This window comes from Bombina bombina, chromosome 4 (assembly GCF_027579735.1).
Source record: "Bombina bombina isolate aBomBom1 chromosome 4, aBomBom1.pri, whole genome shotgun sequence".
NCBI lineage: Eukaryota > Metazoa > Chordata > Amphibia > Anura > Bombinatoridae > Bombina > Bombina bombina.
The window spans coordinates 916,479,623-916,495,873 of record NC_069502.1 but is presented as its reverse complement, the minus strand read 5'-3'; the positions used below and the strand labels follow the sequence as shown (position 1 = coordinate 916,495,873).

At 37.9% G+C, this 16,251-nt stretch overlaps 1 protein-coding gene across 1 annotated transcript in view; it reads right to left on the bottom strand.

Annotated features, from left to right (window-relative positions):
- Positions 1-16,251, bottom strand: part of TTC27 (tetratricopeptide repeat domain 27) — a 1,013,239-nt gene that overhangs the window by 131,493 nt on the left and 865,495 nt on the right. Inside the window, exons 16-17 of the mRNA XM_053711856.1 lie at positions 13,263-13,315; positions 3,214-3,379 (exon numbers count right to left, since the gene is read on the bottom strand). Of these exons, the coding sequence (XP_053567831.1) occupies positions 3,214-3,379; positions 13,263-13,315 (219 nt within the window). The remainder of the gene's footprint in view (positions 1-3,213; positions 3,380-13,262; positions 13,316-16,251) is intronic.

The following is a 16,251-nucleotide window of genomic DNA, read 5'->3' as shown; positions in this document are numbered from 1 at the left end:
TTAAAATAACAATATTAACTTCACTAGATACGGAGTTTACCATCACTTTAAGGAGGCACAGTGTTTGAATCAGGGAGCATTAAGCATGCACATGTAATTTTTGAATAAATTGTCCCTTTTTAACTACATGCTTAACCTCTGATTAACCACACTGCCGCTCCTATGCAGGACACAACCAGTGAGCCAATTATGATACAATATATCTAAAGCACAACAAAACAGGATCTAATTAACAGATTAATGAGTATAGTGGAAAAGGTCAAGAGCCATATATCAGAAGGGGAGGGTATTACATATGCATTGCAACCCAATTAGATGTGGTGAATCCAAGTCCAGGCAGCTATCTGTGGTAGGATCCAAGGCCAAGATCCGAAATCAGCAATCTGTAAAGGATATAAAGGAACAAAAGCGTCACATGGCCTAGCACTGTATGTACTCTTGTGAGATAGTATATTTAAAATGTACACACACATTTAGTTGAGCACCCCTCTTGGTGCAAATAGAGCAGGCTGGAATCCGGTCAGGCTTAAGCCTGATGAAACAGTCACCAGTTGACTGAGAAACATATTGCTTGTTTTTATATTTTTATTATTATGATTATCGGTTATTTGTAGAGCGCCAACAGATTCCGCAGTGCTATTAACAAAGGCGGAGTACAAAAAAAACAGTTATAGGGATCAAATGGGTAGAGGGCCCTGCCAAGAGTTGCAATGTTGTAGTCAGCTCTTGAGAAGGTGATCAACAAACAGCTGGACTCTTAAGCTTACATTCTAGGGGGGTTCAGGGGATAGCAATGGAGGAGAGGAACTGGTATAAAGAAATCCCTGAACAGTAGAGTCTTTAGGGAGCACTTGAAGCTTTTAAAACTAGAAGAGAGTATTGTGGAGCGAGGCAGAGAGTTCCACAAGATGGGAGCCAGTCTGGAGAAGTCCTGTAAACAGGAGTGTGATGAGGTGACAAGAGAAGAGGAGAGTAGGAGGTAGTGAGCAGAGCGAAGGGGACGGGAGGGAGAGTATCTGGAGACAAGGTCCGAGATATAGGGGGGAGCAGTGCAGTTGAGGGCTTTGTATGTCAGAGTGAGAATTTTGTGTTTGATCCTAGAGGCAAGAGGAAGCCAGTGAAGAGATTGGCAGAGAGGTGCAGCAGATGAAGAGCGACTTGTAAGGAAGATGAGTCTGGCAGAGGCATTCAATCTTAGTTGTGTCTTGTGTAAGGAAGTGTCTAATTTTAGAGATGTTTTTAAGGTGGAAGCGGCAGGCTTTAGCCAAAGACTGAATGTGAGGAGTGAAAGAAAAATCCGAGTCAAATGTGACCCCGAGACATCGGGCATGCGTGGTAGGGGTAATGATGGAGTTGTCGACAGTTATAGAGAGATTGGGAGGGGAGAGTTTTGAAGAAGGGGGGAAAATAAGGAGCTCAGTTTTGGAGAGATTTAGCTTGAGGTAGTGAGAGGACGTGAGAAAGACAGTTAGTGACACGGGTTAGCAAGGAAGGAGAAAGGTCTGGTGCAGAGAATGTGATAAATTTGGGTGTCGTCGGCATACAAATGATATTGTAAACCATGGGACTTTATTAGGGAACCTAGTGATGACGTGTAGATTGAGAAGAGAAGGGGACCGAGGACAGAGCCTTGTGGTACTCCGACAGAAAGTGGTGACGGGGCAGAGTATGCCCCAGAGAAGGCTACACTAAAGGTACGGTTTGACAGGTAGGAAGAGAGCCACGAGAGGGCTGTGTCACATATGCCGAAGGATTGGAGGGTTTGGAGCAAGAGAGGGTGGTCAACAGTGTCAAAGGCTGCGGACAGATCAAGGAGAATAAGCAGAGAGAAGTGGCCTTTTGATTTTGCTGTAAGTAGGTCGTTGGTAACCTTAACAATTGCTGTTTCTGTGGAGTGATGGGGACGAAATCCAGATTGCAATGGGTCAAGGAGGGAGGAAATGGGATAGGCGTTCATAAGCTAGTTTTTCGAGAAGCTTTGATGCAAGAGGGAGGAGGGAAATAGGGCGGTAGTTGGATGGGGAGGTAGGATCAAGGGAAGGTTTTTTGAGGATAGGTGTGACCAGTGCATGTTTCAGCGATGAGGGAAATATACCGGTGCTGAAGGAGATGTTGAAAGTGTGTGTGAGTATAGGGGAGTATAGGGGTAAGGGTGGCAGAGAGGGAGGGGAGTAGCTGTGAGGGGATAGGGTCAAGAGGACAGGTAGTGAGGTGAGAGTGCAGTATAAGTGCCGAAACCTCTTCCTCAGTAACAGGGGAGAATGAGCTAAGTTTAAGGTTATGTGGGTTGTGGTTGATTGAGAGCATTTGAGGGGTTGAGAGAATGGAATTATGTTGAGAGATGATTTAATTTCTGATGGAGTTGATTTTGTTATTGAAGTGGTTGGCAAAGTCTTGAGCTGACAGAGACATTGTATTAGGAGGTGGGGGAGGGTGGAGAAGAGAATTGAAAGTGGAGAACAAACGTTTTGGGTTTGAAGAAAGATTAGAGATAAGAGTAGAGAAGTAGTGTTGCTTATGGAAATTAAGGGCAGAGTAGTAGGAGTTCAAGATAAATTTGTAGTGTTGAAAATCAGCTGAACTCCTAGATTTTCTCCAGTGCCACTCAGCAGTACAGGAACATCTGCGTAGGTATCGTGTCAGAGGAGTATGCCAGGGCAGAGGATGAGTGTTTGATTTCCAAGCTATGGTAAGAGGGGCGAGATTGTCAAGGACGGATGTAAGGGTGGAATTATAGTGGCAGATAGATTGGTCAGGGCATGAAAAGTAGGAGAAGGATGAGAGGAGAGGGTTGAGGGAATTAGAGAGCTGTTGTCTTTGTTTTTTGTTTTAATAAAGTACGTTTTGCACTTCTTGTCTCTATACCATTCTATCTGCTGCACACCTGCATTTCGGTGTACCTTTTACTGGGATATCGTATTGTGTGTTACTGAGTTCGAGTCACACCGGAGGTCAGTCTGCTGGGTGACTGATTGATTCCAGCCTGTTCTATTTGCACCAAGAGGGATGCTCAACTAAATGTGAGTGTATATTTCAAATATACTATCTCTCAAGACTACATACAGTGCTAGGCCGTGTGGCGCTTCTGTTCCTTTATATCATTTAATGAATTTTGTTTTATGGAGTTGTAGATTTATGGTGTAATGGGCTCAAAAGGTAATTAAAAAATGAAGTAATGAAAGGAAACAAAAACATATGAGACACTCATTCTACCTGTACGTCTTTGAACTTGTCTCTCAAGTCCATAAGTCTCTGGTAAGCTTTAACTGCTTCTCCAAATTCTCCCACATCTGTGCTAGTCAGAAGGTAGTTCTCCCAGATTTGCCAGTGTTCATAGTTGCACTTAATTGCTTCTTGAAGTGTTCGAAAGGCCTTAATTCTTAGAAAAGAAAAACAAGGGTTTTAACCATAGAACATTTTAGAGTTTGTTGTATAGTAACAAAAATCTTGACATAGCTGGAGCTTTCAAAGAAGAACACATAATCATTAAATTATTGCGAAAATACTGCCTAATTATATGTATCCATTATAAATATGCACTATTTTCTACAGTCTATGTAGAACAGCATCCTGGACAATAGTATTCTATGTTTTGTAAACCTGGTGAAATCTGCATGATGACCTCTCTACTTATGAAAGGGCACTCAAGTTTCTACAACAAAAGGGGCTCATTAAACAGTTGACAGATAAGTGCTTACAAGAAAAAGTAACTGTTCCCTTCTCAATGTCTGGTGCTTTCAACTGCTGAAAAAGCATTAGCTACAGAGTATGTCTGTCATAACCCCCTTATGGTTCATGTAAGGTATGTTGGGGCACATAGAGCAGCAGCCAACCCTGATGGATTTCACAGGGGCTTTTGAAACAGCAGAACAAATACATAGAGACCTTAAAATACTTACAAAGCAACCAACACTTTATGCTGGAGCATAACTACAGCAAAAGCTCTTCTAAAAAGGTATATACATACATTATACAGATACCTTTGTTTACAGACATTAAATTACAATTGAATTATGTGCTGTAATTTGTTAGCATATTACATTTTTGCACTGCTGAGTCTTAATCTCAGTAGGCCAGATTACAAATTGTGCATTACGGCTGTAGCACTTAAAAAATGGCCTTTGCATGAGTTATGGTCAGCTCACCGGTATTACAAGTCGCACGTTACAGCTTTAATGCATTCGTTATGGCCTATACCACAATGATCCATACCGCAATAAAAGACCAGTAGTTATGGATTTTACAAGAAAATGTTTCACAAAACTCATAAAAAATATGTTACAAAGTACACTAACACCCATAAACTACCTATTAACCCCTAAACCGCTACCTCCTACATCACAAATACTAAAATAAACCTACTAACCCCTAATCCGCTGCTCACCCACATCGCAACTACCTAAATTAAAGTATTAACCCCTAATCCGCCAACCCCCGCATCACTAACACTAAATAAAGCTATTAACCTCTAAACTGCTGACCCCCCCACATTGCGACTCACTAAATAAACCTATTAACCCCTAAACCCGAACCCCCACATCACGAAAAACTAAATTAAACTATTAACCCCTAAACCTCACACTCCCTAACTTTAAATTAAAGTATTAACCCCTAATCCGCCTACCCCCGCATCACAAACACTAAATAAAGCTATTAACCTCTAAACTGCTGACCCCCCCACATTGCAACTCCCTAAATAAACCTATTAACCCCTAAACCCCGACCCCCACATCACGACAAACTAAATTAAACTATTAACCCCTAAACCTCACACTCCCTAACTTTAAATTAATTTAAGTTACAATATAACTACCTTAAAATAAATAAAAAACTTACCTGTGAAATAAAAAAAACAATAAACCTAACATTACTATTAAAAAAAAAAAAATAGGATACCAAAAAAAACTTAAATTACAAAATCCTAACACTACAAAAAAAATAAAACCTAACATTACAAAAAGTAACAAAATCAAAATTAAGAAAAATAACAAAATCTAAGATTACAGAAAATAATAAACAAAATTATCCAAAATAAAAAAATTAAACCTAATCTAATACCCCTATAAAAACCAAAAAGCCACCCCAAATAAAAACACCCCCTAATCTAACACTAAAACTACTAATAACCCTTAAAAAACTTCAGGAATGGTGAGTACCTATTTCGGGGTTAGTGTTAGATTTGTTTTGGATTTTTTTTTTTTGGGAGCGTTTTTTTTTTTTAGATTAGGGCTTTTTATTTTTTTAATGGGCAGTAAAAGAGCTGATTGCCCTTTTAAGGGCAATGCCCATACAAATGCCCCTCTAGGGGCATTGGGTAGCTTCGTTTTTTTTATAGTTAGGTCTTTTTTATTTTGGGGGGTTGGGTGGGTGGGCGGTTGTACTGTTAGGGGGTACTTTGTATTTTTTTAAAGTAAAAGGGAGTGCTTTTATTTTGTGGTAGCTTTTTTGTTTTTACAGGGGTATTAGATTAGATTAGGTTAAAAAAATTTATTTTGGAAAGTTTAATTTATTATTTTCTGGAATCTTAGATTTTTTTATTTTTCGAAATTCTAGAGTTTGTTATTTTGTGTAATGTTAGGTTTTGTTATTTTGTGTAATGTTAAGATTTTGTTATTTTTTTGTAATGTAATTTTTTTTCGTAGTGTTAAGAATTTTTAATTTTGTAATTTAGGTTTTTAATTTTTGGTATCTTTTATTTTATAAAATAGTAATGTTAGGTTGATTTATAGTTTAAGCTTAGTATTTTTTATTTCACTGGTAAGTTTTTATTTAATTTAAGGTAGTATTTAAGTTTAATTTAAAGTTAGGGGGTGTTAGGTTTAGGGGTTAATAGTTTAATTTATTTTTTGCGATGTGGGGGTGCGACGGATTAGGGGTTAATAGCTTTATATAGTGTTCACAATGTCAGGGGGCAGCGGATTAGGGGATATTAGACTAGGGGTTTTTCTCCATAGACATCAATGGGCAATGCGTTATAGCAATCGCAGGTGTTAGTTTTTTTTTCTAACACTTGTTCTCCATTGATGTCTATGGGGGGATATGTGCATGAGCACGTCAAGTCAGAACTTGGTGGCTCATCAGCTGTGTCCTGCTTAGGACCAGCAATTCTCTGCAGCTCCAAGTGTCACTTTACCTATGTGTTTAATTAACTTTTGTGGAAGTCACACTTGATCTTCCATAATCAATAACACTCCATCAGGTATTAAAGTTGTTGTTGTTGGTTACCCAAAACATTTTAACGCACCTGATACATATATAGAGTACTGTATACATTCAACGGATACGTTTAGGGTGAGTGTTGCTATTGCGCATTCTATTACACCTTCAAATGCTATATAAATAAATGAAAAACTCCACTACCTGACTAGAATTTTTGCGCTTTATGCATTCACAATTTCCAACATGAATAATTTTCGTGCAGTCCCACATAGAAATCTATTACCTGAGGAAATTTACATATCTGTGCTATCCAACACGAGTACTTTAGTGTGCACCATACTCCTGCTTGTGCGATAAATAACTATCTACATGCAATTGTGAAAATCCACTGAAGTTAAATTAAAGTAAAATCTATTGCGTACCAACTGTGTAAATGCTCCATACCACTTGCATTGATGCGTTCCAACTGTATCTAGCCCATGGTGTTCAAGGGTTAGATGGACAAACATTTTGCTCTAGAAAGGGACAGTAAGTCAAAATATAAAGGGACAGTCTAGTCAAAAAATTAAACTTTCATGATTTGGATAGGGCATGCAATTTTAAAAAAACGTTCCAATTTACTTTCATTATCAAATTAGCTTTGTTCTCTAGGTATTCTTTGTTGAAAGCTAAACCTAGGAAGGATCGTGTGATAATTTCTAAGCCCTTGAAGGTCACCACTTATGTCAGTGCATTTTAACATTTTTTTTTACAGCTAGATAGTGCTAGTTCACGTGTGCCATATGGATAACTTGCTCACCTCCGTAGAGTTACATAGGAGTCAGCACTGACTGGTAAAATGCAAGCCTGTCAAAAGAACTGAAATAAGAGGCTTATATACAAGGTAATCACAGAGGTAAAACGTTTATTAATATAACCGTGTTGGAAAAACTGGGGATTAGGTAATAAAGGGATTATCTATCTTTTCCAGCAGCTCTCTGACCTTGAATACTGGTGCTGGGGCCTCATAGCATATGTGCATATACTGTTGGAAAACAATAATAAATTTCATTTTTACTAGAAGCATATTTGCTAGTGGAATTATATAGCAGAAATGCTTCTAATTGTTGAACATTCTATCAATTTAAAAAAAAAAAAAAACTTATTTTTTATTTAAAAATTAAACATATATATATTTTTTCTTAAGCTTATAGCATCCTCTTGGAAATACATGACAGATAACGTATGTATATTCAATACATAAAAATATGTAGCAATAGGGGTTACCATATTCTTTTAAATGGCACACAATAAGTCTATTCATATTGCATTCTGAATAAATGTGTAAGTGAAAAGGAAGACAGACTACTAGGAAAGTGTAAGGTCAAAAAGTAAAAAAAAAAACCTGTAAGACAGTGACAGAGGATGATTTAAGAAAGTGAGACCAATGAATAGTGAATAAGGGAATGTGTCTTGTGAGAAATGAAGAAGTGGGTGGAAAATAAAGTACAGTATGTAGTGTTTCTGTGCTTTGTACATTCATTGCCCATAACCCAATCAATCATTCTTTAGCACCAACAGACAATTTATGTATTCTCTTTTCTCTTTCTTAGAACATTTTTTGTGTGCAAACTTCTGATAATTGTAAAAAGTGGTCCAGAAGGTTATTATTTTGTTTAGCGTAAGCCAAGACAAATGCATCAGAATGGGAATATGTTTTCTTAATGTTGACACTTTCAAGATGAAAAACAAATAGAAAATGTCTATTCGTCATACAAATCCTACATTTTTATATGTGCAGAATAAATGCTTTTTATAGAAACACATTCAACTTTTTAACACATAAATAACACAGACGTTAATAATAGTTGTATCGATGTATCCAAAACACAACTACAATAGCTACATTACTAGGGTTGCGAGTTGCAAATTACTGGACAACGTATAGGTGACTGGGCATTGGTTAATGGTGGGCGTCACACAATGGCATCTCCCCAAACCTTAACCTATGTCCCACCCTTGATGCCACCATATAAAATACACACAAATGATGATTTTATCCCTTTCGCTGTTAGTAACACACAAATAAATTAGTTTACCTGGTAAGCTGCCAGTAATGCACACACATCAGTGATTTTACTGGACAGCCTGCTGAAATAATGGACTGTTCCATTGAATTTTGGACACCTGGAAACCCTTTCATATTACACATATAGGGCAAGATTACAAGTAGCGCGTTATGAGTTTTCCACGCAAGATGTGGTCTTTTTGCAAACAATTTCCATTGCGCAGCTATTACAAGTTGTGAAAAATGGCGATTGTGCGCGCGCATTTGCCTTTTACGCAACAATCCTTTCCGCGCTCGAAGAGCTGTAGTTAAAAGTTTTGCGCAACTTAAAAGTTTCACGAAACACTTCAAAAATACATTACAAAGTACAGTTACACTCATATTAACACTGTCTAATAAAAATTATTTTAAAAAAAATATTGCACACAAATGTTATAAGAGCTCAAAGATACAAGATATTGGGTATAACAAAAAAAAAGCAGACGCAGGGATTTTACATTGAGATACATACACATACGTAGAGAAACATGAATTTATATGTATAGAGATATGTTTAACTATGGAGATAATGAAAATATTTCACATTACAATCTTATGCACATTAAACAATATCTCTGAGGGATTTTCAAAGCGATATTCGCATATAGATCTCAATATATATATATATATATATATATATATATATATATATATATATATATATATAACTGTATATATATATATATATATGCATATATATATCTCAATATAAATAGATATATCAGTCCAAAAATCATCACATATATAGAGAAATATTTATTTATAAATAAATAGAATAATCCGTTACGAAAACTTTTTCGTAACAAGAAATATTCACATTTTCATGTATACTTTCCAAGGAGAAAATGTCATGTGCTTTGTGCAACATATTAGGGTTTTGTGTTTTTTTTTTCTATTTGTCTTCTCTATTGGCTTCTATGGGGAATACATGAACGCGCACAGGATTTGGCTGTTTAGATTACGTGGCTTAACACGCACGCAAAGAAGTTTTTTGCAACTTGTAATAGCTGCGCAACCCCAAATGCGAAAAAGCCATAACATGCGCTGTGTTTTCGCAACTGATTTGCCGCGCGACATTTAATCTTGCACTATATGTGTAGTAATTCCATTGTTGTACTGAAGCCTCATTAAACTAAAATGTCCACAGTGAACATAAACGACCTATGCCTAAAGATAATCACATTAAATTAAATGTAGTGACCTATGAATGGTAAACAGGTGCAAGATCTGGTGATGTATAAATTGCAAGGTAAAATTAATTTTCTAAATCATCTGTCAGTTGTCATGGGACTGTCCTAACTCTGCTATGGAATAGCCAAATCTTGCCTCTGACATGTGAGGCCTAACACTCGACTGTTAATAATGAGTAAACTATAAAGCTTTAAACTTCCTTTTTGATCTAGCTAAGTACTGCACAGTTACTCGTTATAGAAACAAATGCTGAACATGGTCGCGGGCTGCAGTATTTGGCTAATTTTGGTGCTGGATTTATTAGTGTAAAGGTGCAAATACAGACAATTGTGTATTGCACTTACAAATCAGGTGTCAAAAATAGCTGAATCCCGCAGCAATATTCATTCATTAGTTTCTATAACAAATGACAAATTACAATTGTTCTGCACATCCCTACTGCACAGTCCTGTCTACACAGCAATTAAAATTGCCCTTGGAATACAAATATTCTGTTTCTTGGGTTGCCCACACTGTGCTGTGTCTCCACAGAACGTCATAGTAAAGCGGAAATCATGTTTGAAATACATTGATTCATGGATCTGTTTCAGTGTTTCGTTAGTGGACGTTCCAGTCATTAATATCTATAGTTCCATGGGGTGCTCAGTAAATTATATCTCACACATCAAACATGAACCACAAGCAACGTGGAAAAATAATATTTAAAACCACAACGTTTACAAAACGGTTTACGTAAATGTGATTGTAAAATATTCTCATGTGTGTTTTGCTGTGGTAAAGAAGGCTTACTGGATAAAAGGTATCTCAAAGTTCTGGTTGTAGGTATTAGGGGATGATGAAGACGTTTTTGTGATGCCATTATTGTAACCAGTCACTTCTCTGTGCAAAAAACTAAAAAATGGGACTCAGTTGATTATAACGGAGCTCCGCCTACAACTTATGGCTCCTAAGAGGTGCAGGAACAAAATCCACAAGTTTTAAATTGAGGTAAGTTTGATTTGATGTTGTGGCAAGTTATTTTTAAACATTTTTTAATACAACTTTCACTTTTGCCTTGATGTCTGTACAGTATATTTTTTTGCGAATTTGCTGTTTTTACACATTTTTTTAAATAAAATTTATGTTTTTAGTTCAGTGAGCTGGCTGTTCCTTTTTTCGTTACGGAGGAGTCTTATGTTTAGACCGGTGAAGCAGTCATGTGACTATTACGTCACAGGCTGAAAACTGGAAGCAGGTGCAGGCAGTGAAGATGGCCGCAGTGGAGTTTTCATGTTTAGAAGAGTTGTGTCCGGTGATATACCTACTTCGAGTCCTGTGATCTACTTGCATCAAAGCAGGAAAAGTGGAGCAGCATATAAGGATCTATACAGGTGGGAGCTAAGAAATATGCAATATATACATTATATTTTGTTTGTATTAACATTTAGATCTGCTCTCCACTTTGTGCCCAAACTAATAACATAAGGGATCTGAAATGTCGGAGACTGTGCTGGGTTTTTTGTTTTACAGTTGTAGCTTCCCTTTTGTTCTTGGCCAGACCTGACCCCATAAAAAAACCTCTTTCTTTGTGCTGCTGTCGGCTTGTAGCATTAGCACTTTTATTTAAGTTTAAGCTGCTGCCCAGCTAATACTCTGCTGTCCCTAATTCCAAATGAACCCCTTAATGAATATCGGACCAAATAAAAGAGAACCTTTTTTCACAACAAATAATTTGTCCAAAATAAATATTTTATCACTGCGCATAACAAACACTACACCATTGAAACCGTTAACAAAGAACATATGGGATTCTCGGCAGCTGCAGATTATGTAAAACAATAATTGTATGATATAAGTTCTGAAGCAGTGAATTACACATGGGTGCAGTACAAGAGCTATTAATTCCCTACTTTACATAATTGCAGGAGAATTCCACTTGAGAGCTAATTTCAAATCATAATTTATCATTTTTATGAAAACCTGCAGAGAAATAAATAACCGCTGGATGATTTGCTTAAATGTTCTAAAGTGAAGTAATACTGTAAACATTCTCTCTAATAGATTACACTAGTAGCAGAAATGCTTGAGGCTCTGCTTATTAGCACTTAGAGAGCATGATCTCCATCCCAATAAAAATAATGCTGTGTGAATGTGGGCCTGGAAAGGGTGATAGTAATCAGAGGCAAGTCTTTTGCATCAGTAGGTCTGACATAACTGTAAACGTCTGTCTAAGAGTAAAGCAAAGGGTTGAGGTTAAAAACCTGCTGTAATGACAGAGCCAAATGGCGTGCACCATTACATCTTGTTTGTAATATCCTACCACCCTAGGAAACTTATGTTAGGGACTTGGTTTAAAGGACCACTAAAGTCAAAATTAAAGGGACAGTACATTTTCATGGTATAGATAGAGCATATTATTTTAAACAACTTTTCAATCTACTTCTATTATCAAATGTGCTTTGATCTTTTGGTATTCTTTGTTTAAGAGTATACCTAGGTAGGCTGAATGGAGTTTAGGAGTGTGCACGTGTTTATAGAAGTCTATGGCAGCAGTGTTTGGAATTATGCATAAAATTTCTGTAGACAATGTTGTAAACACTCCTTCCAGGTGGCTTAAGACACAATATTGCTCCTGAGCTCACCTAGGGCTGCTCTTTAACAAATGGTAATAAAAGAACTAAGCAAAACTGATAATATAAGTAAACTTGAAAGTTGTTTAAAATGCCAGGCTTTAGACAATTAATTTAAAGTGATGGTAAACTTTACATATTTTAAAATTAGACAAGTAATTTAAGTGTTTTTTTTTTACAGGGACTTTAATTGATCACTTCTAATGAAGATGCGCTGTAACTTTTCAATCTAGTCGTGCCATTCTACCATTCTAACAACCAGCGCTACGGTTGCCCACTTAAAAACTCATATTTTTTCAGAGCTAACGTTTGGAACTGTTCCCCAAACAGTGCTCTAGCTGTACTGCAGTTTTTTACTGCGCATCTTCATTTGAAGTGATCAGTTAAAGTTCCTCTAAAATTTCACTTAGATTCTGGACCTGATTTTAAAACATGTAAAGTTTATCATCACTTTAAGTTTGATTTTTACTGTCCTTTTAAACTTTCATGATTCAGATACAGTACACAATTTTAAAAATGTTCCCAGTTCACATGCATTATCTTAGTATGCACAATATTTTTATATGCAAACTTTGAGGCACCAGCTCCTACTGACCATGTGTAAGAATCACAGAATAGAAGTATATGCATTTTGTGATTGGCTGATGGATGTCACATGATGCAGTCTTAAATTCAAACTAAGTGCTTTTGCATTGTCTATTTATTATTATTGATTATGCTAGTCTATTGTGTTTAGTGGTACTCCAGAGGAGGCTGTCATGATATTTCTGAAATGTCAACCACAGTATTGCTTTGTTTCTAAAACACTGCAAATCATTTTAAAGAAGCAGAATTTAAATTTATAAGTTATAAAATACTCCAGCTCCAAAAGCTAAAACCATATATCTGAAAGAAAATACCCCACTCTTCAACCTGCATATCGGAAGTTCACTGGAGCAGCCTTGCTAAAAACCGGAAATGTCTTCTTCCCCATTGCATTAGTTGAATTTTCATGATGCAGACGGAATATGCCATTTTAAACAACTTTCGAATGTACTTATATTATATCATTTATTTTGTCTCTTGGTATCATTTTCTTGAAAAGCATACCTAGGTAGACTCAGGAGCAACAATGCACTATTAAGAGCTAGCTGCTCCTGCACTGGTTAATATTTAGGTTTTTCCAAAAGAAAACATTTTTTCTCCTAATTAATTTTACATACATTAAAATTACTCACTTTTGCTTTAGTCTAATGTAGGCAGTGGATAGATTATTCCATCCTTCAGCATTCTGTAATAAAGATGAGAAATAATAAACATTATACATGACACAGAGTACACATTTTTAATAGGGTGCAATAAACTGTAATTGAAAATATTAACTCAATCTGAAGCATATTTAAGTATTAATTACATAAAATAATAAAAATTATTCTTACCTGAAAATTTAATTTCCTTCTTGGCAGTGAGAGTCAAAGAGAAAAACATTCATAACCGATTAGAATTACCTTTCCTGGCCACCAGGAGGAGGCAAAGACACCCCAACAAAGCTTAAATATCCCTCCCACTTCCTCCACCCTCTCAGTAGTTCAAGCCAAGGATAAGAAAAAATGGAGAGATAAAAAGGGTAAAGAGGTGCAAATGACTGCTGCCACTACATCTGATGTATTAGATTGGGGTTGTGGACTCATTGCCAAGAAGGAAATTAAATTATTAGGTAAGAATCGTTTTTATTTTCCTTCTATTGGCAGTGAGAGTCCACGAGAAACATTCATAACCTATGGGAAATCAATACCCAAGCAGAGAAGTCCACAAAAAATGTTTGCGAGGCAAGGTAGGGAAGGCAGTCCTAAGCAGTAGGCACCACAGCTTGTAGAACCCTTCTCCCAAAAGAAGCCTCCGCTGAGGCAAAAACATCAAATCAGTAGAACTTCGCGAAAGTGTGCAACAAAGACCATGTTGAAGCTTTGCAAATCTGCTCAACTGAGGTCTCACTTTTGAAGGCTCCAGAAATAAAAACCGCACGAGTGGAATGGGCTGTAATTCTAGAAAGAAGCTCTAGACCCGCCTTCTCATAGGCCATGTGAATTGGACTTCGCAACCAGAATGAAATATTAAATGCAGGGACTTTCTGCCCTTTGCACTTACCAGTATACAGGATAAACAAGGAAGATGACTGATGAAACTCATTAGTAGCTTGAAAGTAGAACTTCAACTCCCTGACCACATCCAAGTTATGCAGCATCCTCTCCTTAGACAAAGGACAAAGACAAAGAGAACTACAATCTCTTGGTTAATGTTGCTAGTATTAACTACCTTAGCACGAAAACCCATCTTTGTCCTCAAAAATAGCCTTACCTTGATGGATCATTAGGTCACACAGTAAGGCCGACAGCTCAGAAACTCTACGAACAGAGGAAATAGCCAACATAAAAAAAAACATTTTCCAAGAGAATAACTTAATATCAGCAGAATGCATAGGCTCAAATGGAGACTTCTGGAGAATGCTAAGAACCCAATTTAAGTTTCAAGGGGGAGCAACAGGTTTGAAAACTGGATTAATATTTGCCAAAGTCTGAATAAATACCTGAACATCTGGCAATCAAGCCAACTTCATATGGAACAGAACTGAAAGGACAGAAATCTGACCCTTAAGAGAACTAGCCGACAGGTCCTCCTCCGGACCTTCCTGGAGAAACTGTAGGATTCCCCTGCGCCAAGGGAATCCATGCAGATCACACCAGTGGACATAGTTTTCCAGACTTTAGTAGATGCATCCCGTGACAGGCTTGCGAGCCTGGATTAGGGTATTAATCACATTGTCAGAGAAAACTCTCTGAGTCAATTTAACCGTTCAATCTCCAGGCAGTCAGCCTCAGAGTATCTAAGTTATGATAACCAAACTATATTGAAGTTCCACGGAACAGCTCCACATGATGATCCCTGGATCTCAATCTGTATCTTGGGAGCTTGGAAGTGAAGCGGGAAGTCATCAGTTCTATCTCTGAAACATCCCACCTGAGGGTGATTCACTATCAACACAACGAAAGTGATTGGAAGAGACACTTCCTCCAGACCCCAGGTTCCCTGGGCTCTCAGAGGACACCATACAGCACCCCAGCCCAACAGACTTGCGTCTGTGGTAATAATCACCCAGGATGGGCGACGGAAATAGGAGCAGAAGACTGACACCAATTGAGACTCTCTCTCACCTTGGCATACAGGTGGGATGGTCCATGACAGATCTGCATGATCTCCATACCATTGTCTGAGCATACACAACTGTAGTGGTCTCAAATGAAAGCGAGCAAACGGAATAGCATCCGACGCCAACACCATAAGTCCTACCACCTCCATACATTGTGCTACTGAAGGCAGAACATTGGACTGAAGCAGACGACAAGCTCTCTGAAACCTTTCTCTGCTCTGATCTGTGAGGTTGATACGCATACTGACCGAGTCTATTATCATTCCAAGAAAATTTACCCTTGTAGCCGGGACAAGGGAGCTCTTTTCCAGATTGATCTTCCATCCGTGCTTTCGCAGACAAGAGAGTAACCACTCTGTGTGATCTTGAGTTTCTAGCAAAGTAAGGGCCTGAACCAGGATGTTTTCAAGGTAAGGAGCTACCGCAATAACCTGCAGACGAACTGCATCCAACTCCCAGAACCTTGGTGAACACTGTGGGTGCCGCAGCAAGTCCAAAAGGAAGCGCAACAAATTGGTATGCTTGTCTAGGAAAGGGAACCTCAGGAAACGGTAGGGATTCCTGTGGAATGGGATATGTAGGTACACATAATTTTTATCTATGGTGGTCATGATCTGATCCTCCTGAACCAGGGGAAAGATGGATCTGATTGTTTCCATTTTGAAGGTTGGAACTCTTACGAACCTGTTGAGGCCTTTTAGGTCCAGAATGGGGTGGAGCATGCCCTCCTTCTTGGGGACTACGAAAAGGTTGGAGTAAAATACCTTTCCTCTTTCTGACAGAGGAATTGGGACCACCCCCCCCATGGATACTAGGTCATCCACACAGTGTAGAAGTGCCGCTCCCTTTACTGGGTTTCCAAATATCCCTCAGAGAAGAATGTGGTCCATTGGGGGATGAGACTTTAAGCTTATTCTGTATCCCTTCATGCTGACTTATTGTCTTGTGAAGCCTTTTTTTGGTGCTCGTTCTTGGTCCACCCCTCGGTGCTTCCGCACTCCTCTGGGTTCTGTTCGGAC